Source organism: Neolamprologus brichardi, chromosome 6 (genome assembly GCF_056152115.1).
Source record: "Neolamprologus brichardi isolate AB-2024 chromosome 6, ASM5615211v1, whole genome shotgun sequence".
Taxonomy (NCBI): domain Eukaryota; kingdom Metazoa; phylum Chordata; class Actinopteri; order Cichliformes; family Cichlidae; genus Neolamprologus; species Neolamprologus brichardi.
The window spans coordinates 21,822,073-21,849,376 of record NC_142109.1 but is presented as its reverse complement, the minus strand read 5'-3'; the positions used below and the strand labels follow the sequence as shown (position 1 = coordinate 21,849,376).

General features: G+C 39.9%; 2 protein-coding genes across 6 annotated transcripts in view; both read right to left on the bottom strand.

The window, feature by feature from the left end:
* Nucleotides 1-531: 531 nt before the first annotated feature.
* znf207b (zinc finger protein 207, b) lies at nucleotides 532-6,599 on the bottom strand. Of its 3 annotated transcripts, XM_035906273.2 has the most exons (11): nucleotides 6,432-6,599; nucleotides 5,820-5,946; nucleotides 5,555-5,693; nucleotides 5,215-5,397; nucleotides 4,280-4,355; nucleotides 4,069-4,121; nucleotides 3,826-3,953; nucleotides 3,244-3,342; nucleotides 2,212-2,457; nucleotides 1,670-1,826; nucleotides 532-1,313 (listed from the first exon to the last, which is right to left on the bottom strand). In XM_035906273.2, the coding sequence occupies exons 1-11, from the start codon at nucleotides 6,470-6,472 to the stop codon at nucleotides 1,162-1,164; spliced, it is 1,401 nt and encodes a 466-aa protein (XP_035762166.2). In that variant the 5' UTR covers nucleotides 6,473-6,599; the 3' UTR covers nucleotides 532-1,161. The 3 variants fall into 3 exon arrangements, with proteins under 3 accessions (XP_035762166.2, XP_006787502.1, XP_006787503.1); XM_006787439.3 differs by lacking the exon at nucleotides 3,244-3,342; XM_006787440.3 differs by lacking the exon at nucleotides 3,244-3,342 and having other exon boundaries at nucleotides 3,826-3,950.
* Nucleotides 6,600-19,106: 12,507 nt separating this feature from the next.
* The window catches only part of rhbdl3 (rhomboid, veinlet-like 3 (Drosophila)), a 69,906-nt gene continuing 61,708 nt past the window's right edge, over nucleotides 19,107-27,304 (bottom strand). For all 3 annotated transcript variants that reach the window (XM_006787437.2, XM_006787438.2, XM_035906415.2), the window contains 3 exons: nucleotides 22,803-22,903; nucleotides 22,033-22,093; nucleotides 19,107-21,064 (listed from right to left, as the gene is read on the bottom strand). In XM_006787437.2, coding sequence (XP_006787500.1) covers nucleotides 20,793-21,064; nucleotides 22,033-22,093; nucleotides 22,803-22,903 — 434 coding nt within the window. In that variant the 3' untranslated portion in view covers nucleotides 19,107-20,792. The remainder of the gene's footprint in view (nucleotides 21,065-22,032; nucleotides 22,094-22,802; nucleotides 22,904-27,304) is intronic.

Here is a 27,304-nt window from a genome sequence, read left to right as displayed (position 1 = left end):
AGCTGCTGCTGTTGGCTTTGTTTTGCTTTCCCTCTTCAATGTATAATAGAGAGATGACCATGACAGACACCAACGTTATTAAAGCAGTCAACCGTGTGTGTGTGTGTGTGTAGGAGTTAATGGGTCAGAAATGAAACTTAGCTTTTCCTTCATTGCAGACTGGGTGTACTGCAACTGTATTGCTTAATTTGCAGTTAATTCCATCATATCACAGGTACCATGCAGTATTTTGGAACAAAAAGTTAGCCAACATCTCAGTTTTTGGCTGGAAGTACACAAACTTAAAGCATGTAAAATCTTTATTAGGCTACTGAATTTATGTAAAGGATTTTTTTTTAAATTTATTTTTAATAATCAGTCTATTATTAAGGCAATGATGGATGCACTCAACAAAAAACAGATGATGGCAAACTTGGTAAGCTACTTGATAAGATTCTGCCATTAAACAAATCCCTAAGCTGTGCAGAAAAACAAAAGACATCAGTACAAACCTTCATGACTCACCTCCACGCACGTCAGGACAAACCAGCATTGGATTTCAAGATGGATTTTATTACAACAGATTGATAAAACATTACAAAGGATGCATACAAGTAGACTTAGGACCAGGAAATATTTAAATCAAACCTGAAAAAAGAATAAAACTAGAGCCTGATGAGTCATGGAGTTTATAGACTACATAACTGGAACCAGTTTCTGAGACCCTCACCAACCAAGGTTGGGGACGAATGTCCAACAGCATCTAAGCATGCTGTGAGGGCCTCAATCATTCCACCAAAAGAAATAAACAAAAATATGATTAAATGTTTACAAGAGAAACTTGCCTTTGTAAGGAGTTGGTACGTTCATGAAACTCCAGCAGCTTCAAAAGAAATATGAATCATTTAAACACACTTCACTTCTATGAACCTGAGTGAAACCTAAGGGGAAAAATATATCCTCACATGTAATTAGTTAACAACGTTATAGTTGTTAAAAACTTATGTGGTGTTTGGCTCTTTTCAAATAAAGATGTTACGTTAAATGTCCATGTGTTCTAACAAATATTTGTCTTCACCACCGTTGGTCTTTATGCTCTTTGCTTGCAGCTAGGTTTGAAAAAGCACAAGGGTGATAGAAAGGTGTTAACCTCAAACCTAATGTGCAGGTTGCTTTGCTGCTTCAGTAGCGTCCAGCCGGAGACATGACGGGAGGCCTCATACCCATGGGAGGGCCTCCCTGGTAAGGGGGCACCATGGGAGGCCCCTGCCCATATGGAGGCATCCCTCCGGGCATGTAGCCTGGCATGCCCTGAGGAGGGGCACCATACTGACCTACAGAGAGAAGAGCACGGAGTGTTTTAATGCTACTGTTCAAAAGGACATCTGATCTCACCTGCTGTGCACCATACATCTTCCTGTCCAAATCTACAAAATTCAATTAATTATATTTTTAAAACAGCCAAATATACTTGTTTTTTGTTGCTGTTTCTTTTTTTAATTAAACACCTACTTGACAGAGACTGCTGAGAAAAAGCTAAGCTTTCAATGAAATGTGAATTAAAATGATCCACAGACAGGTAATGAGCACAAGCTGGTAGAACAGTGAGTTACACAAAAAAGGAGTTTGCTAGAACAGAGAAACAATTTTGTACACTGCCAAAAAAAAAAAAAGAATTGCATTTTCTTACCATGAATGGGATGCCTCATGCCTGGCTGCTGTGGTGGCAAGCCTTGCTGTGGGGGCATTATACCACCCACAGCTGCCACTGGGGGAGCAGCCACATGGGCCTGACCAGGTCTTGGTGCAAGACGCTGGTAACGAGGAAGTTGGGCCTTCATCTCTTCCTGTTGGCAGGGACAATGCACAGAACAAACATTCAGACTAAAGAAACTTTGTTATGCCCCTTTACAGTACAAAAAAATGATGAGGAACTTGTACCAATGTTGACGTGCCCTGATTTCAGACTGAGGATGTTCAAGTTCAGAATCATCCTTTAACATAACCACAAAAGAAGAACTACTAAGTAGTATTAAGGATGTGCAACCAAAGTGTTTCGCTTCAAACATATTCTGAATATATAGCTGAATTATGATCAAGATATATATAATCAAGCTGGTGGTCAAATACTGCACCAGTCTATTATTGTCTATTGCCCAATGTGCTATTATAAATATGTATCAGTCATTACTTACTGTGAAAAGGGCAAAATAGAAAGCTCAAGCAACTTACCAGTGAGATATCCTCATCAGGGTGGATCAACTTACTAGTTGCACTCGTGGTGGTGAGGGTAGCAGGCTTACTGGTCACTGTGGCTGGGGGTTTGGCCACAGTGCTGCTAGAGGGATTAGAAGAAGTGGAAGAAGAAGAGACAGAGGGCTGGGTGTAGGCAGGGAATGTTGCTTTGGGTGGGTCAGTGGAGGCAGCTGTGCTGAGGGAACTTGAAGCTCCTGCGACTCCTGGAACAGTCTGCTGGGCCTGTGCAAAGACACCATACATATAACTGATTTTTTTTAAATTAATAATAAGATACTAGCTTAATGTTGCAATATGCAAAAAAGGAATGAAAATAACCCCCAAATAAATTAATTTTAAAAATTACAGTGAAAAGATGACATCTCAGTAACAACATTAAAAAAAAATGAAAAAGTTAACTAATCATTTGATTTAAGCTTTACATTTTAAAGCACTGTAATGTACAAGTGTATTCATGACTTGGTTACTCTGAAGCTTAAATACACAAATTACACATTAATTACCCAATTAATTTGTTTCCATTTTATTTTAAATGGAACAAAGCTGTTGCACTATTTTGTCTCAACCATAGTGCAAATTTTACATTAAATGGAGAAGAACTAGAAGTATTTATAGCACTTCAGATGGGAAGAACTCGGGTTAAGGGAGAAAAACAAAAATCTTGCAAAATTTGTTAAGTACTAATTGGATCATGCTCCTGAGGTTGAGAGAGAGTGGAAGATTCTAAATAAAGTTAATGTAAATCTCGTCTTAGGCCTATTTTAACTAAAGCGCATGCACACTAATGAAGCTCACAAACAAAACATGTCAGTTCTTGTCAGAGATGCCCATCCTGTGACACCAACATCATGGCCAGCATGGCTATTTTGGTGCACAAGTAGACTTATGAAGCAAATATGGTTAGTATCCAGCCATGTTTAAGTTTGCAAATTCAGAATTTACAGGCAGTGTTAATAAATATTCAACATGCAGCTGCCACAGAGCACAGAATCCTGTCTGTGAGCATACTTGTAGCATATTAGGAAAGGGAGGCTGGGGAGATGCAGACTGTGGGTCTGCAGATGGAGAGGAGACAGCTGCTGTGCTGCTGTGAACACCAGAGCCCATCTGCAGCATGGTGGAAAGGAAACCACAGCGTTGGCATGTAACATGTCTACAATGTTTTTTATTCTGAATTTTACCCTTTACAACATACCCTAAACAAGGTTAGAAAAGCGAAGGGACACATCAGAAACAAGAACAAATGGGAAATAAAATATGAGGGGTTTTCTTCCCCCTGGTATACAAGACTAATTTTAACCAGCTTATCTGAGTGGGGTTTCTTTTATGTTCTACTTCTGACGATTTGTTTATCAACCAACCAGAAATGTAGCAAATATGAGCAAGTGACACAGATTCCAAGCCTAAATTTTGAGCCTGGAAAAATCCTGTTATGTATACAACGTCATCATAAAACACCCTGTTGACGGTTTAATTCCAGATAAAGTAAACTACATTAACAACATGAGACCTAAGAAAACAATAACATCTATTTGAGGCAAATGTCTAAAGAAGTCACTGCATGTGTGTTAGTGGGGTTACAATGCCCACCTGTGCTGCACTGGGGAAGAGAGGTTTGGTGACAGCTGGCTGGGCCGCTGGTGCGGCTGGTCGAGTGACTGCAGGGGCTGGGGCCATGTGAGGAATTCCTGGCCTTGGGGGTATGTGGGGTGGGACTGCTGTAGGATGAACCAGAACCAGAATCAGAAGTGTTTACATGATCACATTTGTCAAATTTAGTTCTTTGTGTAATATAAGTTCAATGGTTGTTTCTGAAATGCAAGCACAACTCACCCGGAGGTATCCCTGGCATCATTGGGGGCATCATCCCTCCCATTGGCATCATACTGCAAAAAGCAGAGACCCACAGAAAATTGGACACACTGATCTGACTGTCAACTACAGTAAAACTGCATTTCAGTTAGCTCCATGACTGTATTATCCCTACAGACAAAACACTGGATGGTAAAGTTACTATTGAATCAAAAGTTAGTAAATTAATTACCCTGGTGGCATTCCAGGCATTGCAGGAGGCATGCCATGCATCATGTGAGGAACACCGGGCATCATAGGAGGCATTCCTGTAACAACGGGTTAGAGAAGATTTATTTAGCAATAACTCATCATGCCACACAAACAATCAAACAAGTAGGCAAATAAACACAGCAAAAAGATACACATACATAAACTACATTTTCACAGGCTCCATTTAGTTTCTTGAATGATTTCAGTCATATTTAGATATTTGTGGCAAAAAAATTGAAGGAGTGTGTTAAAAGCATACATGACAGATCCTCTATAGGGTTAAAATAGATACACCCGCTGAACAAAAATTATTTGTTGGTGCTCTCTGGTGGACAAACTGCATTAATACTGTCAACTTTTTAAGAAGGTAGCTAAAAACTTACAAAAATACTAAGATATATACTGAGGTGGATTTGTTGGTTAATTACAGGTCATGCGTGCCCAACAATTACACCAATTATCTGAGATTGTGGATGAATTTAGAGACACATCCAGCAGGAATGTGTTACGTAAAGTGCTACAGAAATCAAATTCCCATGTCTCCTTAAATGCAGCTGTGATTCAGCAGTAAAATCCATCTAGCAAAAACATTTAAAAATATCGTAAATTTGTGGATGCTATATTTCCTAGCATTAGAATTACAATTCAATTGGAAAGAAAAAGAATACTTTTAAACTAAAATAAACCTGGAATGAACTTTAACTTCTATCGACTGGCAAAAGAAAATGAAAAGGATGTGAAGAACGGCGACATGAGTAAACTACTGCAAAACAATTCAACACAATAACAGTTTTAGTTAAAAAACAGAACTGCAACTGGAATTAAAAGTTGATCAGCTGCTAAGCCCGTTTCATATGTGTAGTTGATGCATAGATTTTTAAGTTTGTAAAAAAATAAATAAATAAAAATCCTTGCCTTGATATCCTGCAGGAGGAATCACTGGTGCTCCAGCCACAGGAGGGATCCCAGGTTGTGCCATTGGAGCAGCATAGCCTGCCTGGGCCTGGACCACAGTGACCTGCTGAGCTGACGGTCCAGCTTCATCATCATCAGACTCATCAGAGTCATCCTGATTGTTTGACTTCTTCTTTTGACTCTCTGAAAATTGAAAATGTTGACACCTAAGCAAAATCTTATGTCACCCATACCATAACACTGTATTAGATTACTAAGACTCATGCATAATATTACAAACCCTATAATATAAACCAGGTTTTAGTCAACATAAGCACAGCCCTTGCATAGGTGAACAAACCTTGTGATTTCTGTTCTAACGTTCGCCTTCGTTCCTGCATGTCTTTATCTGGAATTCCCTCCATGCCATAGATTTCCAGCTCGATGTCTGTTCTTCCTGGAATTGCATTTGGTACGCTGTCAATCGTCTCTTTGTGCACCTGAAAAATATGCAAAGTGAGTCACCACAAACTCGAATAACTACTCGATTACCTGTAACTAATGTGTTTTTTTAAACAAAGATGTTACAAATATTAATAAGGTTATTAATAATTAAAAACCCATACCTGCATGCAATGAATAGCCAAGCCAGGGCCAGTGTACAACTTCTTGTGGCAAATGTGGCATTTAAAATGTTTTGCCTTTTGATGCTGAATGAGGATCTTTTCATCGTCGAAGTCTCGATTACAGTACCTGGAAACTGAAGTTAAGGACTGCCCAGTAACACTGTACAAGATCGAAATTCAGCGACCATACAAGCCGGCAAAATAACATAAGAACTGCTTAAAATAACCATCACTCTCAGGGACTAAGTAGCGCAAATCGTTTGGTTACACAAATCTAAAGACGGATCAGTCCTGAGGATTGAATCATAAACGAAGCTAAATGCTAACAGAGCCGTTAATATCCAATGTATTATTCGCTTCCTGTAACCAGCACCACGAACCCAAATTCTACTAAAAATGAAATACAACCGATACCGAGTATTTTACAGCTTTAAAAATATCTCATTAAGTGAAAATCAACCAGCAAAACTCTTAAGTTCGTGAGTACCAGTCGCTAAGCTAACGCAAGCTTTAGGGCGTCAAGAGGCTAGTTTGGGCCTTCCCTTTGTCGAGCTAACATGTAGCCCCTCGTCTTTCGACAGCGGCATTTTGTCGTCGAAACAAAAAGGATACCAGCACCATGGCTTCATCTGCTTCTTCTTTTTTCGCCCCATTTTATGAAATACTGGAAAACCGGTATCAAAACTCTAAACACTTGTCTTATTATCTGTTTGAGAACAGCATGCTGTAATCCCGTGACAAGGCCGAAAATGGCGCTTCAATAAGAGGAAGTTGTAAAGAACGTATTCTCGCGCGAATACGAAATGAGCGTCACAGACACGCCCAGAGGTTCAAAACAGGAAGCAGGGTAGGCCGACAGGTGAAGCAAATAACTGATTTCACTGCAATGCAATATTCTGGCGAACCTTGGGTGCTGAATAGCACTTGGAGACATAAAATAAAGTGTGTCTCATTCCTTTATAGCAAAAACACTCCCCGATGGACAGACCTCCCAAAGCCAGCTCGCCATACAACATGCAACTGTCTTGATCATGGCCAACACACCGATGTCTCACGAAAACGTTCATGACTCACGAAGTCTTAAAACAAGAATAGTAGCAGATTGGGCTGATAGTCAATGATGTCTTATTTGGAACTTAACTTACAGGACGGTTTTTCTCTTTACACATTATTTATTCTAACAGATCAGTTTATTGAAATAACTGCTGACATTTTCTTGTATTGCTATAACCATTGTTAGAAGCGTTTATCCACCAACATATTTAAAAGCTTCATGGACACTAAAACATAGTTGATGATTAACTGTAACCCAATAAATGTGCAAACATCTACTTTCACCAGAACGATGAACTAAAGTTATCATCATGATAGGTATTACATGTTTTATATTTTTTAACAAGATTAAAAACAAGAAGTAATGATATAGGTGCATGGGCGCAGATTACAGCAGGGGGATTATATCATCAATAAATAGCTGCCACATTATCCATATTTTTCTTTTAACCAGTGTTGATTTTTTTCTAGTTGCGTGGAGTCTAGAGGTTTCCATCATATAAATGGAAAAAAAATATACTAGGTGTAAAAACTACAGTTTTGTCTATAACAAAACTGGCTTTTGTGCGCCACTTTTGCATCTGAGGGTGGTTTTTATTTAAAAAATGTTTTTACTATAATTTAATTTAATATACTTATATTAATATAAGTTCTGTGGGACTATTTTGATGTAGTTCTAAAGTTTTGTCACAGGATGGTGGTGTTTTCTCCTGCATAAAATGCAGTCACTCCAGTAAAACCTATACAGAACCAAAAAAAATGCTTTATCTTCAGGATTATGTTCACGTAGCCAGACAGCTAAATATCTATACCTTTTGCTATTAAGTTGTTGCAATGCCAGGTGTATTTACAGCTAGGTCCATATATATTTGGACACAATACAAATACAATTATTGTTATATAATGGACATGGGCATAATGTGTGGAGCTTTCATTTGAGGGTATCCACATTCAAATTGGATGAAGGATTTAGGAGTTTCAGCTCCTTAACCCTTTATTGACCATGGGCCCACCGGCGGGCCCATTTTACAGGTAAATTTGAAGGGCCGGTCAATAAAGGGTTAACATGTGCCACCCTGTTTTTAAAGGGAACAAAAGTAATTGGACTAATTGGCCCATGTATTTCATGGGCAGGTGTGAGCATTCCTTCATTATGCCATTAATGTGGTGCTTGCATTTGGAAGAGTTTGCTGTCAACAGACAAGCAAACATGGAAGAGCTCATGATCCAAAGCATACCACATCATCTGTAAACACGGTGGAGGCACTGTTGTGGCTTGGGCATGCATGGCTGCCAGTGGCACTCTGACACTAGTTTTTATTGATCATGTGACACAGGACAAAAACAGACGAATGAATTCTGAGGTGTTCAACGACGTGTACAAAGACATGCTCAAATCCAGCTAAATGCAGTCAAATTGATTGGGCGTCATAATACAGATGGACAATGACCCAAAACATATAGCCAAAGCAACCCAGGAGTTTATTAAAGCAAAGAAGTGGAATATTCTTCAAATGCATTTCAAGACTAAACTTCAGACAGAAAGGCCCACAAACAAGCTGCTGCAGTAAAGGCCTGACAATGTTAAAAAGGAGAAAACACAGCATGTGGTGATGTCCATGAGTTCAAGACATCAGGCTGTCATTAGCAGCAATCTCTTGTTCAACCCACTGAATTAAAGCTGAAAATCTGCACTTTAACTGCATCTGAGTGGTTTCATTTAAAATTCTTTGTGGTAATGTGCAGAACCAAAATTATAAAATAAACATTTGTCTATATATATATTTGTCAAATATATATGGACCTAACTGCAGTTACTAAGTAAAAGGGAAAATGGGGTTTAGGAAGAGAGACTTACTTTTCTGTCTTTCTGCTTTCCTCCTTCTTTTCGTTTATATCTCTCCTTATTTTTTGTTGTTTCTTTTTCTCTTTTTGCATTCCTGTTATGTTGCTCTTTCTTCAACTTTTTTCCCTTTATGTTCATGCTTTCTTCATCTCTTCTGTTTATCTACTACTTCCATTTCTAGCCTTCTCCCTTTTCATCTCGGCTTTGCCTTCGTCAGTTTTTAAGGTAAGCTCCTAAAAAGACAAACAAAGCATTTTATTGTCATTTTGAAAAGAAAAAATCTTACAATCCATCATATTATCATGTAACTCAAACGATTAGGTAAAATGGCATTAGCTCAGCGTTTTGCATGGCTCGTGAGCCTGATCTCCTCCTCCAGCTTTCTCACCATGTTGACAGACTCCTCACCATGGAAAGCTGCTTCTCTTTATTGTCTCTTCTCTGTTTCTGAAGCCTTTTCTCTTTCTTTCTTTCTTTCTTTCTTTCTTTCTTTCTTTCTTGCTGCCAGCTCACATCTGAGACAGTCCTCCAAAGCTTTGAAATTTTTCTGGCATTCAGTTTTGCTCTGGTGGTGTTTCGGCTTAATTGTTTTCAGCTTGGCCAAATGTTTTCCTACCAGTCCCATCATTTCAAGTTTGAAAATTCAGCTGTCTTGGATGAAGTTTTTCCACAGTGCTCCTACAGAGTTTTAAACTCAATGGTCCCCCCTGCCAGCTTTGCTGTTGTGTTTAGTGACAGCTTCACCTCATTGCCTTGTTTGCACTCTGTCGCTTGGTGTTTTTTGACCTTCTCACTCTCACTTGGCTGGATGCTCAGATTTTCTTTTAAGATCCAACCTTACTTCTCCTTTTCTTTCAGTTTTCTGTCAGTCTCCTCGCACATAGTGTCAAACTGTTTTTGAATGCTTTTACAAAGCTTTCCAAGTCCTGTCTGGCCATTAAAAGTGTCGACACTTTCTTGAGCTCCTTTCCAGCAAATACCTCCCCACACAGCAGCATTTTTTTTCTCCTGTCAGCTCCTTGGATTTTTGTTGTTGTTGTTGTTTGTCTTTTTAAGTCCAAAAGGGGTTTGTAGCAAGATGTGCCGCATTTTGCTGGGGTATGTGCATGTAGGTATGCGATTTCCTTAGCCTAAAAAGTTCAAAAATGAAGTAAAAATACATCTTCACAGTTAAATGCAATAAAACTATTTACATTTTGAGACCTAACAAGAATCTGTGAACTATGAATGAATATGAACCTTTAGCCAGCTAAACATTCATCACTTATCTTATAAATAATTTATAAAAGTTAATTATCACAAGAGTTTACTTACATCCGCAAAAGACACAGAGGATTTAATGTCAGAGAAATTTTCCATCATTCACAGATTTTTCCACTCTCAGTCCAGTCGCCAACAGTGTCTTCAGCCCTTCAGATTCAAAATGTAATGCCATGTCATGTATTTGATATCTGTCTGAATTTCCAACTTAGTTGTAACTAAAAATATATTTTGCAAGATCACAGTGACCATTAAATTTGAACCCATATTGTGGACGCGGCAGATTTTTGTCCCAGATGTAATAAATTTCCTCCAAGGCATCCTGATAGATCACATTTACAAGAAATTGACAGATTTTTGACCGGTGAAGCTGGAAGCTCAAGTAACACTGATAGATGAAATAGAACGGCGCACAACTTGTTTTGTCCACTAGGTGGCGATAGTACTTCAAGAACAGTACATTGGGGGTTTCAGGCTGTGGAAATTGGGTGGGAAAGCTTTCCAGAACAGCTGTTAGTAATGGTTTATATATACATTTCATTAGGAAACGCTCTCATTAGAAAACGTTCGACGGTTACTCTATCTGTACCAACATAGCCTACAGTGTCGATTACGCTTATGGTCCATTACAATTTAGAGCCAAATATACATGTATTTGAGAGGTTTAGTAACCGTTAGGTAATCAACCCAAACACAGGAAAATAAGGTGTAACAACATTGACAATTTTATTATTTTTTTTTGTGTCCCGTTTGGATCTTTAGCCATCAGAATTGTTGTCTTAAGGCCAAGAAAGATGCCAAGCGGATTTATTTTACCAAGTGGATCATCATGGCCTTGCCATATTGGTCCATTTGATTGACCTTTATTATAATTATGTATTTATTTTACAAACGGGACAGACATGACTGGGGGATAGAACAGGGAGAAAGAATGAAAGAAAGAGAGGGAGAGAAAGAAAACCAGAGGGGAGAAGAGACGGTCAGAAAGGGGGGAAGAAAGAAAGAAAAACAAACAAAACACCTGGATCACATGTATGGAGAAAAAAAAAAACAGAAGAGAAAGCAAACAAAAAAAAGATCAACATAATAAATACATGTCTGTGAAGGTTCTCAGTCATCCAGGTCATCGTAGTCAAAGGAGCTTGCAAAGAAAAGCGTCTGGACTTCTTTGAGTTACTGGAATACAGCACCATCACAATAAACTAGCTAGCAGTAGATAACAGTAGATACTAAATATTAAACGATATTGTGCAGCACGCAAGATAGACAGCACACAATGTGCTTTGAGGCAGCAGCCAAGAAAAGTGTAGTCCACGTCTGTGAACACCTGTGTGCACACCTGTGTGGATCAGCATGCTTGTATTCCAAAGGTTTCTCCATGTAACGATCTGCTAGGGAGTGTGGGGAGCCATAGCCCGTCCGCCAGGGCATGAAGCAGGTATGGAGGAGATCCAGGCCCCAGATATCCAGAGGCCCCAGAGTACGAGGACCCGAGGAGGACCACCAAAAGGGGGGGAACTGTGCCATCCACCTGGGAAGAGCTGAGTAGAGCCCCAAACAACAACATTGGCAATTTTAATGTATTACAATACCTAGTATTTAAAATCTAGTCCAGACTGACGCACTGCAATGTAATAGTGATATTTTTATCATCCCTCATTACTTTTGGTCCTTTAAGTGTACTTTGTACTTGTCTCTGTGTGCACCTTCATGTTTAAACAAGGATAAATAAGTAACAAGTGTTTCTCTCAGCAGGCTGCATAAATGTTGACATGCAACAAATGTTTCCAGACAGATTTTCCTTTCCTGCGGCCTCTCGTTTTCTTCATCAAGGTGAATGATTACCTCTGAAAGGGAAGATTTATGAAGGGGAAACACAACTGAGGCGGCTTTCCTTGGCTGCATAATGAATTTTTCATTGTAGGCCTTCAAAACTGCTACTCCATGGTTGTACCGGCTAGACAGAGAAGATGTTCAGTGACAGCTTAAGGGGTCCCTTCTCTGAATGAATTATAGCTGATTCTTGTATTCTCACACATTTCATTGATCACTCTGCTTTTTTTCACAAAGGCTCTTACCCCAGCTCTCTACTCTTTGTATGGCCCTATAATCACTTCCTCCAACTTTTAAGTTTACATTTTACACATAATCCTGTTTTAAAGCTGCTTAGTTTGAGCACTTTTTTCTTTGATGTTGGACAATATCCTCTGTCCTTCCTTCCTTGATACCGAATCAACCGACATTAATGTTTCCAAAGAAAGTTGTTTAAATACAATCATCATAGGCATGAATATCATGGTCATTTTTAATTTATTTGAGCTGTTCTTTCCCCAGGATGGATGGATGGATGGATAGATGGATGGATGGATGGATGGATGGATAGATAGATAGCTAGCGGATCGCCCTGTGGGACGGCTGCACGGCGTCAACGCGTTAGCGCCTTGCTATGGTGTTAACGTCATTTTAACGACATTAACGCTGACGGCACTAATATATAGATATAGATATATATAGATAGGTAGATATAGATCTATAGATATAAGATATGTATACATTCACCAAACTCACATCAAAACTCCGGTGAAAACTAAGGCCTCTAATCAGAAGTACCTGACCCCGTGGTATAATTCTCAAACACGTACCCTAAAGCAGATGACTCGTAATCTGGAGAGGAAATGGCGTGTCACAAATTTAGAGGATCATCATTTAGCCTGGAGAAATAGTTTGTTGCTTTATAAGAAAGCCCTCCGCAAAGCTAGAACAGCTTACTACTCATCACTGATTGAAGAAAATAAGAACAACCCCAGGTTTCTCTTCAGCACTGTAGCCAGGCTGACAAAAAGTCAGAGCTCTTTTGAGCCAACCATCCCTTTAACGTTAACTAGTGATGACTTCATGAACTTCTTCACAAATAAAATTTTTATCATTAGAGAAAAAATTACCAATAATCATCCCACAGATGTAATATTATCTACAGCTACTCTTAGTTCCATTGATGTTAAGTTAGACTCTTTTTCTCCAATCGATCTTTCTGAGTTAACTTCAATAATTACTTCCTCCAAACCATCAACGTGTCTTTTAGACCCCATTCCTACAAAACTGCTCAAAGAAGTCCTGCCATTGATTAATTCTTCGATCTTATATATGATCAACCTATCTCTAATAATCGGCTATGTACCACAGGCCTTCAAGGTGGCTGCAGTTAAACCTTTACTCAAAAAGCCATCTCTAGACCCAGCAGTCTTAGCTAATTATAGGCCAATCTCCAACCTTCCTTTCATATCAAAAATCCTTGAAAGAGTAGTTGTCAAACAGCTAACAGATCATCTGCAGAGGAATGGTTTATTTGAAGATTTTCAGTCAGGTTTCAGAGTTCATCACAGCACAGAAACAGCTTTAGTGAAGGTTACAAATGATCTTCTTATGGCCTCTGACAGTGGACTCACCTCTGTGCTTGTCCTTCTTGACCTTAGTGCAGCATTCGATACTGTTGACCATAATATCCTGTTAGAGCGATTAGAACATGCTGTAGGTATTACTGGTATTGCACTGCAGTGGTTTGTATCATATCTATCTAATAGACTCCAATTTGTGCATGTAAATGGAGAGTCCTCTTCACACACTGAGGTTAATTATGGAGTTCCACAGGGTTCAGTGCTAGGACCAATTCTGTTTACATTATACATGCTTCCCCTAGGCAGCATCATTAGAAGACATAGCATACATTTTCACTGCTATGCAGATGACACCCAGCTCTATCTGTCCATAAAGCCAGATAACACACACCAATTAGTTAAACTGCAGGAATGTCTTAAAGACATAAAGACTTGGATGGCCACTAACTTTCTGCTTCTTAACTCAGATAAAACTGAGGTCATTGTACTCGGCGCTGAAAAGCTTAGAAATATGGTATCTAACCAGATTCTTACTCTGGATGGCATTACCTTGGCCTCCAGTAACACTGTGAGGAACCTTGGAGTCATTTTTGACCAGGATATGTCCTTCAACGCACATATTAAACAAATATGTAAGACTGCGTTCTTCCATTTGCGCAACATCTCTAAAATTAGAAATATCCTGTCTCAGAGTGATGCTGAAAAACTAGTTCATGCATTTATTACTTCCAGGCTGGACTACTGCAATTCATTATTATCAGGATGTCCAAAAAACTCACTGAAAAGCCTTCAGTTAATCCAAAATGCTGCAGCAAGAGTACTGACAGGGACTAGAAAGAGAGAGCATATTTCTCCTGTTTTGGCTTCCCTTCATTGGCTTCCTGTTAAATCCAGAATTGAATTCAAAATCCTGCTCCTCACATACAAGGTCTTAAATAATCAGGCCCCATCTTATCTTAATGACCTTGTAGTACCATATCACCCTATTAGAGCACTTCGCTCCCACTCTGCAGGCCTACTTGTTGTTCCTAGAGTATTTAAAAGTAGAATGGGAGGGAGAGCCTTCAGTTTTCAGGCCCCTCTTCTGTGGAACCAGCTTCCAGTTTGGATTCGGGAGACAGACACTATCTCTACTTTTAAGATTAGGCTTAAAACTTTCCTTTTTGCTAAAGCATATAGTTAGGGCTGGACCAGGTGACCCTGAATCCTCCCTTAGTTATGCTGCAATAGATGTAGGCTGCCGGGGGATTCCCATGATGCATTGAGTTTTTCCTTTCCAGTCACCTTTCTCACTCACTATGTGTTAATAGACCTCTCTGTATTGAATCATATATGTTATTAATCTCTGTCTCTCTTCCACAGCATGTCTTTTATCCTGTCTTCCTTCTCTCACCCCAACCGGTCGCAGCAGATGGCCGCCCCTCCCTGAGCCTGGTTCTGCCGGAGGTTTCTTCCTGTTAAAAGGGAGTTTTTCCTTCCCACTGTCGCCAAAGTGCTTGCTCATAGGGGGTCATATGATTGTTGGGCTTTTCTCTGTATCTATGAAGCGCCTTGAGGCGACATTTGTTGTGATTTGGCGCTATATAAATAAAATTGAATTGAATTGAATTGAATTGAAAAACTGGTTTTGTAATGGATAGAGCAGTCCAACATTAATCTTTGACCGCAACCCTATTGAAAATTTGTGATCTGTGCTTTAAGGCCAGGGCTGTGTCAGGAAACCATCCAGTTTAAATGAATTCTACCAATTCTGCCAACAAGGGTGGTCAAATATCCAGCCAGGTGGAGGTGGACATTTATCCAAATGTTAGTGGGGATGTATGTATACCTTTGACCATCTGTTGATTGAAAATCCAAAATACTTTTGGATTTGTGCACCCAGGCCTTCAATGCTCCACAAAAAAACTCAACTGTGAAGAAAGAGCAGTTCAAAGGAATCATTAAAAGCCCAAAATTACAATATATTCATGCCCATGATGGGTGTGCATGTATGTAAACATCTGACTACACCTGTAAGAACTGCAGTGATGTCATTTAAAACCTGTATTTGTTTGAATATAACATAAATTATAATATTGAAACATACATTTATATAATTTTATTAATTACTCAGTTTGAATTTGATGCCAGTAAAATGTTTCAGTAACAAAAATGTCACTGGGCAGTGACGTTCCTTAATGTGTTTGAAAACTGCTTCTTTTAACAGACTTTAAATGTTTGGGAACTGAGAAAACCACTTGCTGCATTTCTTTTTTTTTTTTCTTTTTTTTTTTTCTTTTTTTTTTGCCTGTCCCGTTTGGCTCTTTTGCCATCAGAATTATTGTCTAAAGGCGAAGAAAGATGTCCAACGGATTTTCTTTACCAAATTGACCATCCCAGCTTTGCCGTAATGGTCCATTTGATTCACCTTTTATTCTTTATTTTATTTTCACTTGCTGAATACGGGACAGACTTGACTGGGGGAAAGAAAAGGGAGAAAGAAAGAGGGAAAGAAAAACAGTTGAGAAGAGGGACGGGGGAGAAGGGCAAAAAACAGAATAAGCAAAAAAAAATTAAAAAAAAAAAAAAAAAGAAAAAAAAAATACATGTATCGATCACCTGGATCACCTGTTGAGAAAGAAAAAAGAAAACAAGCAGAAGAAAACGAGAGTAATACAATAAACAACATCACAATGATATATGGGAATATGACAGTAAATACTAAATATTAAACATTATTGTGCAGCACGTAAGATCGACAGCACAGTGTGCATTGAGGTAGGAGCCAAAAAGGGTGTAGTTTGTGTGTGTGATCACCCGTGTGTACACCTGTGAGCATGGACGCGCTTGTTTTCTTAAAAGGTTCCCTCATGTAATGATCTGCTAGAGGGTGTGGGGGGCCACTGCCCCGTCCTCCAGGGCATGAAGCAGGTATGGAGGAGATCAAAACTCCAGACATCCAGAGGCCCCCAGAACACAAGAGACCAAGGAAGACCAACAGAGGGGCAGCCGTGCCACTGTCCCAGAAAGAGCTGAGGAGAGTCCCAGATGAGGGGTCACCCAGCAGCCACGGAGCAGAAGCCAGGGGGGGTTGCAGCGACGTGCCCGTGAGCTCCGCCGGCAGCCAGCTGTGCCTGAGTGACCGAGCCCCAGGCCAAGAGGCCGGGGGCACCCCACCTCCGAAGTGGCCCAAGCGAGCCCCAGGCTCCAGGCCCCGATAAGCAGCCGCCAAGGAGTGAGCCGGTGTGCACCCGGACGCCCACCCCCGGACACAAAGAACCACCAACGCACCGATGTCTGAGGGAGTCCGCCCCCGGCAGGGGAAGTGGTGGGGGGAGATAGGCCTCCAAACCTTGGAGGGCCTGAGCTGTCCTCAGAGAGGTGGCGTCTGATACCCAACCTGACATATGGACACAGACATACAGGCACACACAGATACAAACATCCATTCCCACCCTCATGCTCTCATATGCACTTACTCCACACTTAACCAACGTGGAGACAGACATAAAGAGACGCTGTACACACAATCACACTCCCCAAGCGTACTCTACAAACCGGGTCTAGGTACCCTTGCCCCTGGAGGGGGGAACTGCACCCAGACCCAGGTTGTGTTACCCTTTTTCCCTGCGGTGGGGAGAAGCAGACCGCCCCGACTCCGCAGCAGCAGGGAGGCCCCACATTCCGGACCCCAGTCGGACGGCCAACTCCTCCTCCTAGCCCCCCTGCTCCAGCAGACCGCAGAGAACGAGGGTGAGAGAAGACTCCTAACCTCCCTCCACCCGCTCATTGTAGTGTTGATGTATGTGTGTTCTAAGGTGCATTTAAAACCCAGGAGGGCATGGAGCTACCTGCCAGAGAGCAGCAGGTAAGCGCATAGTCCACAAACACTTGCTGCATTTCTGAAAGCCAAATGTTTCCCCCATTCCTACTGAACAGCTGTTCAACACTTCAGGGCCTCCTTTGTTGTAATTTATATTTCATAATGTGTGCAGTGAAGCTCCTCTTTATTACTTCACAAAACAGCATTTACTCATGGATAAATTGTACACATTGTACAGATAAATGATTACACACACACACACACACACACACACACACACACACACACACACACACACACACACACAAAGATTGAGGTTATGGTGTTTTATTGATGAATGTTGTTGGCAGGGTCCAAGCTGGGAGTCACTAAAATAAAGATTAGATTGGAAATCTTGGTTATGCCAAATAAACAAAATAATTTTAACTGATGTCGCTGAAGTGAAATAAAGGATAGAAGTTAATGAGTGCAATAACTAACCCTTTTATCTGTGTTTCCTTTCCCTGGTGTAAGTATACAAGTATGATACATATACAAACGTATATTTTCAATGATAGCTTGTCGGTGAATTGTTTTCTATTTAAATAAAGTTCACAATATTTGTAAATTTATCTAGTACTAATAAAGTTTAATATTAGTAATCTGATTGTATAATCCATTAGTTTAGCTGACTTTAATAGCAGTCCACAGAAGTTCAGCCAGTTCACATCAGAGGATGCTAAACCCACATGCCACCTCAGATCAGAAGTGGGGTTTTCTTAGTGTAGTGGTTTGTGATGTTTGTCTAAAAAGGCTCTATAGAAATAACATTTTACTTAATTACTTTTTAGTTTGCTTTTTTAGCCATCCACAGGAGGGGCCACAAGCCAGTGTCCTCCTATAGTGTCAGTCCTACACCCAGATAAAAGGGCAGGACTACGTCAGGAAGAGCATCCGGCGTAAAATCTTTGCCAAATCAGACATGCGGATACAAAGAGCACAGATGAGTTTCATCGATGGAGTGATGGAGGAGATGCAGAAGGTTGGTGTGACAGAGGAAGACGCTTGGGACAGGGTGAGATGGAGGCAGATGATGAGTTAATCTCTAATGCAGGTTTTGGATGCATCCTTGATCCAGCACAGCTGATTCAAATGGCTAAATTACCTCCTCAACATGTCTTGAAGTTCTCCAGAGGCCTGGTAATGAACAAATCATTTGATTCAGGTGTGTTGACCCAGGGTGAGATCTAAAACCTGCAGGACACTGGCTCTCAAGGCCTGGAGTTCCCTACCCCTGCTCTAACAGGAGCAGCCAAAAGAAGATGCAGCTGAAAGAAGACCTGCTGGTCTGCACTTCATTTCCTCCTCCTTTAATCCAACTGTCAAATGTTTTGGCATTTTGTGTTTCAATCTTTGATTAAAATATTTGAAATGATTTTATTTGATCAGTCCGGTGTGTGTGTGTGTGTGTGTGTGTGTGTGTGTGTGTGTATATATATATATCCATGTATGAAACAAATTTATTTGGTCAAGATATTTCTTGGCTTAAAATATTTGAGAAAGTGCTATGACCTGCTGTCAGGATGCAGTAGTAACAGAGAGTTGGAGCCACCCCGAGCAAATGGAAAAACAATAACAAAGGCATGCATGTGTCCAAACACTCACAACAGAGGTGAACAGTACACTTATTGTTGGGCACATTCAAATTCTACATTGCTAAAATATATTATTGTAAAATTGTGTGACCGATGGACAAACAGCATCATTAAAAAAACTGGTATAGAAGAGGGCAAAATCAAGCCATACGTCATCTTAACCACTTTTCTAGTTCAGGGTCAGAGGTGGACTGGGGCTTGTCTCAGGTGTTACAGAGCGAGAGGCGGGGTCCACTCTGGTCAGGTTGTCAGTCTATCACAGAGATTGCAAAAATCCAATACATCAGTATTTGTTTCTGTATAAAACTGTTTAATGCACTCCAGTATTTACATATCAAATCTAGAAAATATGCACAATGTTAAAATAGCAGTAATTTGCCCCTCATTCAGTTTTGTGCCATAGCCCTTATTATATACAATCCCAGGCCATTAATAATCAATCTTTAAATAGGACACATATAGTATATAGCTAACATATCACAATGCAGACCGACCAGACGATTTACACAACATACCAATATCACAATTTTAAAAAATCAACAGCAAACACATGTTAAAATATTAATCTGTATGTAATTACATTATGTTTGTGCCAAGCAGTTACCAGTGTAACATGAGGTTAGAATACAGTACAGTTTAAGACTTACAGCTTGGGGCTGGGGTCGCTTTCTGTCTCGGTTCAATCAATTAACAAATTAAGTTGTGTCAGGAACTAATGAGAGACCATTGATTTCTTTGCCCAGTTGATCCTGAACTGAGAGGGAAACAACTCCAGCCCAGATGTATTCGAGGTCAGGCATGTGTGTTTGTCTACATTTGGTAATGAGGAAAAAGGAAAAAAAAGATGTATTCAGAATGGCCCGGATGTCTTTACTGCTGTGTGTATTTATTACATTTCAATAAATAAACTTCTTTTAACTCTTTGCAGATTTTTATTTTCACCTTTGCAAAAACTACTTAAAACGAAAATAACTTTACTCTTCTTGGTGTCAGTAAAACATTTGTTAGAGAAAATATAGCATCCAACTGAAAAAATTAGACCTATTTCACGTCAAAAAAAGCAACACTTGTTACGGGCTGTGCTATTAACAATGTTTTGGCATATTTTTTTTAAGGAAAAAGCCTGAATGGCACTTCCGCTTCTTTTCTTTTCGCACACACAATGATACATTTGTTGCACTCCTTCCAAACACACGAAAGACATAAGTTTGAGGTTGAAATTGTGCCGAACACAAATTGACTGAACCCTGAACCCACAGTCTCCTTCAAAAGGTAAATTCATAATAACCTCTGAAGGTAAACTGTGCCTACACACTCCTCCGTTTCCTGTGAAACTTGGGGAAGATTGACTATCCTGTTGCCTGTTATAATATCCTCTCATGCTCATGGGGTGCTTGTAATGATGACAAAACACCAGCTTAGACTAAGTTCTGATATACTCTCCTTCATTTAGAGGAGTTTCAGAGACTTCTCCCTTCAGAAAATGGTTGTAGGATTTTACTGCTGTCACCCTACACTACAGGCAATTGTGCAGAAATACTTTCATCAGGCTGATGTCTCCATGAATAGGCACCATTGGATCGAGGGAAAAGAGGCAGAGAAGGTCAGGCCATGCAGACAGGTCTGCTTCTGCCTTCTATCCCACTGGTTGATACTCTTGACACCAACATCCAGCAGACATGGAGACAAAGAACGAGTGGAGATTAGCTTGTATGGTGAGTGTGAGCCAATGTAAGGCTTAACCAGAAAACGTAGCACACGTGTCCAAAAAAGTTTAGTGTAACACAGAGGGCTTCTGCATGCCAAGTATCATTGCATCGGAGCACTGGATGTATGAATAAAGTGGCTGTCAGAGAACTCTGACTGCCTCAAGATGAGGCTCGGTTAGTGAAGGCCCGGGTGACTCATCCAGCCGGGCGGTCAGGCGTCTACCAAGGGAGGAATAAAAGGGATACAGTGTCTTCTGTGCCTCTAATAAACAACTCATGGTGGTGGGGGCAGTCGCACATCAAGCAGGCTGTAGGCAAAAATGTTCCAGAAAACAGCGCAGAGCACAAACAAGGTGTAGACACAGAAAAATATCCAAAACAGGGACTGCTCCTGGAGCCGCTGCTCATAGTTCTGCAGAACAACCACACCAAGCGTCAGGCCGACCACCACTCCTCCCAGGTGAGCTACAAAGCTGGGATTCGGGCATGGAGGAAAGGCCGGAGGGTAGAACCGGAGCCATACTGCTCGACCAAACTCTACACTCACTGTGGACAGAAAGGAGAAAGGAAGACATAATGGCAGCGAGATGTGAGCGTGTAGGTGAAAACAGCAGCACTTTATTAAAAATAAACAGTTCTGACTTTGAGGTAGATGAGCTATGATAAAAAAAAAAAAAGGATGTTGAGATTTCTTAAAATAAGACATAAAGCAACAGTGAACCTTTGTTATACAAGTTTCAATTGCTCTCATCCTTTCTCCTGTGTATTTGACTTGATCTGCTCCTAACAACCTTCTAGTGGAACTGGGGGTGAAAAATTCGACAGTCCTTGTGCTGCTGCAAAATTACATTCTGAAGTTTTATGCAAAGTTATTATGAGGCTTCAGCTTCAATAGCCAGGATTATGCAAATCAAGTGGATGAGCATGTTACACACTCAAAGTCAATATTAGTGTAACTTTCCCTCTCGGGGTTTCACAGACATATTTTGCTACTGCGTTTATGTGGCAGGATAGTAACAGAAAGAGGGAGGATTTTTATTTGATTTAAGACTGACTGGAAGCAACTCACCCAGCTATTTGGATGGAGTGTGTCAAAGGTTATGAGCAACAGAGGAAATTTATTAGTGAATCTGGCACGACTACAGTCTTTGATTCACTGCTTGTTTTGTTGTTGTTTTCTGTTTTTGGAGAAAATCACTTTGAACTTGTCAGATCTGGGTTGCCTGGAATCCCATCTAGCCTTGCAATGCAGTTTGCTCACATCACCCCATTGCAGTGCATCACAACAATCATAGTGTCTTAGCAGTGAGAAATCCTTCATGTGCTGAAGCTCCAAAGCCAGAAAGCTTATTATTGTAGCATTTGGAGAAAATAAACACTTTTTTTTTTTTCAAGAACAGGAACATTTGTTTTGACATAATTAATTTCTGGTGCTGAAGTAGTAACACAGCAAAACTTTTCTGTTGAACGAGAAGTGTTAAGAGTGGGAGTGTGGCATATTTATTCAGACTTACTGCAAACCAGAGCCATGGCCATCCGAAATAACTTAAACTGACACTTCATTCCTGACCAATTCTGCAAAGAAGAGAAAGAGAGAGAGAGTGGAGAAATCATAATGAAACACATTTCTGATGATAAAGACAGAACAAACTCTGCTAGAAGAGAAAGTCCTCCTTACATACACACACACACAAACAGACATGCATGACTACCTGAAAGGACTTTAGATTGTACCCTTTGTCTGAATTCACGTCAATTTTAAAGGCTCCAGAGACACTGTGACCCCCAGTTTGTTCTTGCTGTGTTAGATAATAAGATTTCAATGGAGAGGAGGAACACAAACTCCTCCATACTGACCTCAAGAATGCTGTGAAGGATGTGGCAGGATACATAATGAGAACCCCACTGCACATAATAGAGGTTCACCTTGACTGATATTTGCTACATGTGTCTAATGACCTACTGAATGGGTTAGACCAGTCAGAGTAGGCATAGAAGTCAAAGGACAGCAGAGTGCATTGAGATGGGATACATTTTATTCGCACTCTGTCACGTAAACATGTGCACACGGTCAGATGCTTTTCTGATCTTTGAAGGAATGGGAAAAAACTGACGGTGAGGAATGTATGGCATCTGTAGATAAAGCGGCACCTGTCGAGGGGCCACTGTAGGCTACTTTGATGATACGACAATGATGTGTAGAGACAGGAACACTGAGTGATGTGGTAATCACTGATACACGTTGTGCACACACATAGCGTGTGCATGTAAATGGAAAACTTACCATTACTACATTGGCTAAATGTGCAGAGACCAGGGCGTAGACTCCCCCAGACGAGCCAACCACCGGAGCCGTCATATCCGTGACAGACACGGCCAGAGACCCTGCAGTGATGATAAAGGCCACATGTCAGTGAAAATTTATAAATAAATGATGCCATCATTTTACTGTCTGATAATTCATTGAAGAATTATCTTTTCAGTCAATCTTTGTTAAAACCTTTGTTTAAAAAAAAAAACACTGGGGGTTTTCTTTCTTTTTTAAAGCTGCCACTGAAATTTGAGGTAATGATCAAAGCCTAGGGGATGAAAGCTGAAATTAGACAAGTATCCAAAATAGTGAAATATATAGGATTTCATTCAACCACACCTAAGAAAACATTCATGAGATTCAACTCCCTGACTTTCCTTAGGATTAATTCAGTTTAACTCTATTTAACAAATCTATCAATTATATACTTTCTGTTGAAAAAAAAAAGTACTTTGAAGTCACAAAAACGACTTTATTACTAGAGGAAAGACAAACTTAACCAAACCACTGACTGTATCACCGGCAAGCACTGGGGTCAGTGTGAAAGCACAAAAAACTGCAATTACCCAAAAGGCCACTTGAGGACGGCTTCAAAAGCAACTCAGTCAGACCCCCACAGACTCCTCTGTAAAAATCCCAAGTTCAAAGCAAAAAGAAAAATGCCTACAGTCTAAATGTTTTGGTCTCTGCAGCCTCTGTTCCTTTACTTTGAGAAAACTATACGAGAGGCTTTTTTTTTTTTTTTTTTTTACAATTTTTTTCATATCTATAAATCCTCCCTTTAAAAACTATTTTAAAGTTGCCACTTTGAATCATAGGTATGTGCATGCTGTTGCTTCTTGTGGCAGAGGTGTGGTCCCTGGCTCAGCTGCAAGGGAGGAGCGGTGCAGTGAGCTCAATGGGGCGGTGCTAGGGAGGCAGGTGAGAACACAGATGGTGGCGTTTGGACTGATGATGGTCTTTTTTCCCCTTTTAGACGAGAGAACTGGTTGTTGGAAAAGCTGAGACCAGCGCTGACCAGACTGTGGGTTGTTGCACAAAGAGCCCTGAATAAACATGACATCTGGGAGCATAAACAGTGTCTGTGCAGAGTGCATTCTACACTTTTTAGCATCTGGCTAGGTATAACAACCTAATGCCAGCAACTGCATTGACCAGCTCAGCAACACCAAAAGGCCTGAAAAGTTGATGATTGCAGAATTGTTTCCTTCTAGAGAGATTGTCAAGGTCTACAATCCAAACACTTTCATGAGTGTAAATAACTGGTACTTATAGCCTCTTTCTACTCAATTTGAGCACTCAAAGCACTTTCTACTGCAAGTCTCATTCAGTCAGTCACAAACAATCATACAGTGTTTTAACCTATCTATGACTAAGCGTCTTATCTAACAGTGCACACGCTGAGGGGAGCTCTTGCCCAAGGATGCTTTGACATGGGAACTGGAGGAGCCGGGGATCAATCTACCAACCTTCTGATTGGTAAACAACCACTACCAATGTACTGTAACGACAGAACATATTGGAAACTACTGGTTACACTCAAGAGCAGGAAGATCATATTAGACTTTCTAAAAGAGCCCTGCACAGCTCTGGAAAAAAAAATATTTGGACAGATGAAAACTGAGCTGGTGGTGGAAGCGGAACAGCTCATGATCCAAAACATACCAGACATTATTTGTTAAACATGGTGGAGGCAATGTTATGCTTTGTGCATGTATATCTGCCAATAGAAACCAGCTAACTAGTGTTTCTGATGTGACTGCTGATGGAAGCAGGAAGATGGATTCTAATGTGTAGAGGCCTATATCATCTACTCAGCTAAATGCTGCAACGCTGATTGAGCTACAGAGCACAAATGGATAATGACCCAAAAGCAAAAGCAATCCATAAGTGTTTCAAGACAAAGAAATAAAATCAAGTCAGTCACCTGATCTCAACCCAAAAGAGCATGGTTTTAAGTTGAAGATAGAAAACTGAAGTCAGAAAGTCCGACAAACAAGCGAGGGTGGCTGCAGTAAAGGCTTGGGATAAGTCCTCAAGGAAGGAAACACAGCATCTGGTGATGTCCATGGGCTCTAGACTTCAGGAAGTCATTGATTATAAAGGAGTTTCATCGAAGTACTTAAAAAATCTTTATATTTGAAATTATGTTAGTTTTGTCCAATTACTCAAAATTACAAACATTATGTCATCTTAGAAATGGACCAAACTGTACATATGCTGCAAACTTTCTATAATATGACAGAATGCTACATGGTACAAGACTTTCTTTATTTTTGTGTCACATATTTCAGTCTTGAGTTTTAATTTATTCAGGAGGAAATACTACTTTAAACTGCTTTCACGCAAGCTGTGACCATTCGTGTACTGAATATCTATTGTGAATAGCATAAAGGCAGCTTTGCTATTAGCTAGTTAATGTGGGTGTATTATATACAGACCTCCGTGAACTGAGGCTTACTCATACCGTAACAGCACACGCTATAATTTAATGTAAGACAAAAGCAATTCAAGCAAATTGGGCAGCAGCAAGGAGCTGCTCTCTTTTGTGCAACTGGTGGCAATTCATTGCATACACAAAAGATCCAATCACGCATAGCAAAGTTTAAACATGCGGACATTCAGAGGGTGAGACACATTTGTTCTCACAGCACTCACTTTACAAGAGATGGAATAAAAGGAAACAAAAAAGGCAGACATGTTTAGCTGGGCTATTCAAATGTCCAAACACTTACATTATCTGTTATCGTCCCTTTCCTCTCACTCATTTCCTTTCTTCATTTACACTTTGCTTCTCTTTTCCTTTCCTTCACTTTTTGGCACTGAATGTTTACTGTATTGATGCAAAGTACATAACACACAACTGCCCACACTATGAAAGAGAGCACAAGAAGATGCAGATAAATATTCTCACATTCACTCTATGTTCTTCCACTTTTGTTCTCAAAGTACGAATACGGATGCATATTACATATTTCTCCTTTAAGCAATACACAATAAAATGTGCATCATATATTTAAACGCATAGAAAATCTAATAGGGTTATTCTCCACCGCTTCTCTTCACCATCTTGATTTTGATACAGATGCTTTATTAACTTTCTATAGATGAAGATTCGATATTTTAAATGTCTGGTACTGGTACCAATAAATTCAAATTAAATTTTTAAAATGGAATGGAAACTCTTGAACTGGATATTTTCTATAATTCTGCACCTTTGGCCAATCCCATAATGTTTAAATTAATGTTAAAACCCGGTTTAATCAATGCTCAGTTTTACTTCTTTTTCTGCCTAAAGCTATTTCTCCTTCATGTACAGAATTTATTACACCATACTTTATCATTCATACATGCCTTATTCCAAAAATGTTGTAAAATGTGAATAAAAAATAAAAATAAATAAAAGGAGCATCTTAGAGAAGCAGATGTTCACCAGTTTGTTGAACAACTTTAGATTGATGCCCCTCAACATGAAATTGTTAAGATTTTGAATATCTCTTCATCTACAGTACATAATATCATCAAAAATCTGGAGAAATCTCTGTCCACAATGGATAAGGCCAAACATTGGTATTTGATGGGAAAAGCATGGGCCAATGCATGAAAAACATGCAATATTCTCTCACTGAAATCACTGCATGGACTCAAGAATTACTTCCAGTAATTTCCACAAATGTTATACTATCCACAAATGCAGGTTCAAGCTCTCGCATGCAAAAAAGAAGCCATATGTAACATGATCCAGAAAAGTCACCGTCCTGTTTGGGCTAAAGGTCATTAAAAATGCATTGAAGCAAAGTAGAAACCAACAAAAATGTGACATTCTTTTTAGAAAACATGGATGCCATCGTTCAGACTAAGGAGTAGATGGACCAGCTTGTTATCACCGCTCTGTTCAGAAGCCTATATCTCTGATTTTATAGGAGAACATTAGTGCCTATGAAATTGGCAGCTTGCACATCTGGAAATTCATCTTTTTCAGAGAAGATCTTGCATATTTTAGCAATGTAATACTTAACCACATATGACATCTATTACAACAGCATGGTATTGTATTAGAAGAGTCTGGCTACTGGCCTGCCTGCAGTCCATCACATATACCACACTTGTACATCATGAAATGAAAAACACAGTGACGATGACCCACTATTTAGCCGCTAGAATCCTTTATAAGACAAGAATGGGATTCTGTTGAAAAATGAACTACCATAATCTGCCACTCAAACATAGTTAATCCTTTACTCTTAAACACTGGCACCCAAACTAACAAACAAAAAAAGAACAAATAAAAAAAGGACAATTAAAAAACAAGATAATCAGATTCCTACCCTAACAGATCTCTCTTTCACACACACACACACACACACACACACACACACACACACACACACACACACACAAACACACACACACAGAGCAACTCCACCTTCTAGTTCCTGTGTTTTGGAAGTGTGTCTCTGCAGGGTGACCTCCAT